The 3,387-nt window shown below is 37.6% G+C and overlaps 2 protein-coding genes across 2 annotated transcripts in view; both read left to right on the forward strand.

Annotated features, from left to right (window-relative positions):
- Positions 1 to 561: 561 nt before the first annotated feature.
- On the forward strand, positions 562 to 2,463 carry CBG08681 (the record flags this gene model as incomplete). Its single annotated transcript, XM_002636333.1, has 5 exons — positions 562 to 702; positions 756 to 878; positions 925 to 1,422; positions 1,475 to 2,006; positions 2,057 to 2,463. The coding sequence occupies 5 exons, from the start codon at positions 562 to 564 to the stop codon at positions 2,461 to 2,463; spliced, it is 1,701 nt and encodes a 566-aa protein (XP_002636379.1).
- Positions 2,464 to 2,708: 245 nt separating this feature from the next.
- Cbr-ugt-63 overlaps positions 2,709 to 3,387 on the forward strand; it is a gene marked incomplete at both ends in the record, with an annotated part of 5,085 nt that continues 4,406 nt past the window's right edge. Inside the window, one exon of the mRNA XM_002636332.2 lies at positions 2,709 to 3,014. Within this exon, the coding sequence (XP_002636378.2) occupies positions 2,709 to 3,014 (306 nt within the window). The remainder of the gene's footprint in view (positions 3,015 to 3,387) is intronic.

Below are 3,387 nucleotides of genomic sequence, written 5' to 3' on the forward strand. Positions count from 1 at the left end.
TTGCTGCAAAATATGAGAAAAACTAAAAAATAGGTAAATTTAACATTTTCTCGCCGGGTTACTGTCGCACTCGTTTCAACTGTTTCCGGTTGTTTACGCTTTCAGATATTTGTTTACAAACATCGCATACACTTCGACTCAACCTTTTTTTTCTCTGACAAGGATAATATCGTGTCGAGATTTCACTTTTTGTACGCATGTTCCTTTGAAAAAACTACCGTAATCTTAAATGAACATGAGCAGAACCGCTGAGGTCTCGACACGATACCGGCTCGATAGTAGTTTTTTGCAATTCTTATATAAGAATCAGAAAAAATGTTTTTTTTTGCAAAAAAAAATGTTCTCAATTCGAAACTCAAGAAAAAAATGCTTCAAAGACAATCAAAGTGCCAACAGAAATCTTGCTCACAGTTGTTTCTATATTCTATCCTCGGTACGAACACTGCCGTCAAACCGATTTTTTCAATTCAAAAAATTAAAACAAAAAACCACTCTGTTGTGAAATTAAACATACCTCCCCTCCTCAAAAGCGATGTCTCCCCCTTTTCTGCCCACTCGCTCATGGCCGCGGCCTTGAGCATTCGCGTTCGGCCAGCGCTGCTGCATCTTTCAGAGTTCATGGCCGTTGAGCATCAGTGTCCACAATGCCACGCAAAGTTCCATCAGCCTTCTATGCTTCGACGACATATGGAAACCCATATGGTGAGTTTTTATTTATCGATTTTTTCTTCTTCTATTTACATTCTTGTATACAGATCACTGGCGATTGGCTGTGTGGATTATGCAACGTGCTCAGTACTCGTTTAACGGCTCTAAAACTGCATTGGAAACAATCATGTCCGGAAATGAAAGAAGTTTTTTGCAATGAAGAGCGAAAGGTGTGTTATTTAACCGAAATTTCGTTTTTTCAAAGCATTTTTCCAGGCAATGTCCTACGAAGAAATACAAGAAGCTGCATTTCGATTAACCCTCGATCAATATTCATACGAAACTGGGATAAATTATCAAGAGCCTGGTCCTAGTAACAGGCCTCTCTTCGATCAAAAGTCAACACCGTCCGTTTGTATCTATTGCAATCTACATCTGCCACGAGGAACGTTGAACATGCATTATGGGGTTCATACAAATCAAAACAGACCGGGACAGTTTTCTCAAAGCTTACCAGTGGCGTACGTATGTGATCTTTGTGGATGTGGATTTCGGTTTAAGAAGTCTCTGTATCATCACTGGAGACACAGTTGCGCTGAATTGATAGCACATTGTCCGCCACACGGAATGACGATTGATAATCGACAGTTGAGGAAAATGGTGGAAGATTTGGTGAAACAGTCTGAAGTTGTTGCTCCATACGAAATAATAAAGCATAATGAAGAACGCGAAAAGGCGTATGATGATGAAGCAGGCGACGACGAAGATGAAGAGGTAGATTCGATTTTTGTACATTTTAAGTCAGATTAAATACATATGTTTTCAGACAAAACTCTCATTTACATCACGGATAATCCCTCCTGCAAATCGGGATCGCCATCTCTGGAATGTGGGAAATCATCAAACCCATCACAGTTGCTCTCAGTGTAATAGGCGGTTCCATTCTATCGGTAGACTAGATCATCACATCAACGTTTTTCACGATGCCAAAAAAGCCATAATTCAATGTGAACTGTGTCAAGTGAGATGCTCATCGAATCGGACATTGATGATGCATCTTCGAGAGAATTGTCGAGCAACGAAAATCGAGGTACCGGATGATGTGAAACGAAAGAAAATGACAAGGGAAGAAATGCGAGTAGTCATTACGAATGCCAAAGAGAGATGGAACGAGTTGTTTGCGAAGAAGAAAGCAGACAATATCAAGTTCATCTCAGAATTTCTCAATGATCTCGACAAGAAAAAGCCACGTGTCATAGAAGAAGTTGTACATCATACTCCTATCCTGGATGTTCCAGTGCCTCATACTTCTTTTGTAGTTGATTCAGTCAATCATTCTCATATATGTGTTGTCTGCAGTAAGTTATTTGTTTTTAAGAAATATAGGTAATCAGTCAGTTTTTTAAAGAAATCAAGTTCAATTCCGCTCGATTTCTCTACCAACACGAACAGCTTGTCCATTCTCGGAACCAATTAACAATCACTGCCAGCTCGCTTCTTCCATACTTCAAACTTCCTGAAGCATTGTTTTATGATTCAAATGGGAACAAGTATCGAATGGGAAAATTCGTTGAAAAGGGACAAGACTTTGCAAAGCACCTAAAAACTCGAGTGATTACTGCCGGGACGAAATTGGACAAAGTCGAAGAGAATGACTTTTTTGTAGTCCGATTGGTCGGAAACAGTGGCCACCTTATTCTTCTAAACCATGTGGAATTGCTTGATTTATGTGGAGCGGATAGAAAATTGAAGCGATTGTTCAGTGATAATCCAAAGGAATATGATGATATTCCAGTGCTGGTGAAAGAAGTTTAATCGCTTCCTTCAAGAAAATATTAATAAAATAAATCTTCTTTTCCTTTTTATTAAATAAATACAAACTACGAAAACAAAAAGATCAAAATACCATTGACCCCAGATCAAAACCTGCAAACGACGTTTTCTCAGCAGTGACGACTTCACTACAAAAAAATGTATATGTTGTAGTGTAGTTTATCAATCATCCCATAATAAATAGCTACAGAAGTCTATATATAAAGTAAGGAAATATTACTCCATATATGGACATTCACATGATAATCATCACATTCTTCATTAATCTTTTGTTCCTCCACATTGTGGAATCTGCTCGTGTTCTTCTGACAGTTATGGATCAAGGAAGATCGCATGCAACGTCAATCAACACCTTCATGCATCGTCTTCAGAAGGATAACCACACAACTGCGTTGGAATTCGCATGGTTCCATCCGGATATTGATTTCGGAATGGATGAGAGGTTTATCGATATGAAAGGGTTCGATAATCCATTCGCATCTCCGGATTTTGATAAAATTGCATTTGAAGAAGATTATAGTTTTATCCATCAGGTACAGCACGCTCTCCCACAGAACATTTTCGAACTGCAAATTAATTTTTGATCTACAGAAAAAAAGTTTGGCGCGATCACAATTGCAGGTCTAAAACCATAATTTCAGAATTTTTTATCTGATTTTGTGGAGTTCCAAGATGATTCAAATGATTCTTAAAAAATTAATTAGTGGTTATAGATTCATGTATGGTCCTTTTCCGGAAGAAAAAAAAGTCAAAAATGGTCATTTTTGAAAGTTTTTAACAGAAAAAATCTATCTCCTCTTTCAGTTTTTGAAATTCCTAGGAGTTCTATAGCTCAAAAAAAAACCGCAATTATTTTCTCTACATTTTCTATGGATGAATTTTTAATTCGTCTGATAAAACTTTTTT

The sequence above is a fragment of the Caenorhabditis briggsae genome, assembly GCF_000004555.2.
Source record: "Caenorhabditis briggsae complete genome, chrV, whole genome shotgun sequence".
NCBI lineage: Eukaryota > Metazoa > Nematoda > Chromadorea > Rhabditida > Rhabditidae > Caenorhabditis > Caenorhabditis briggsae.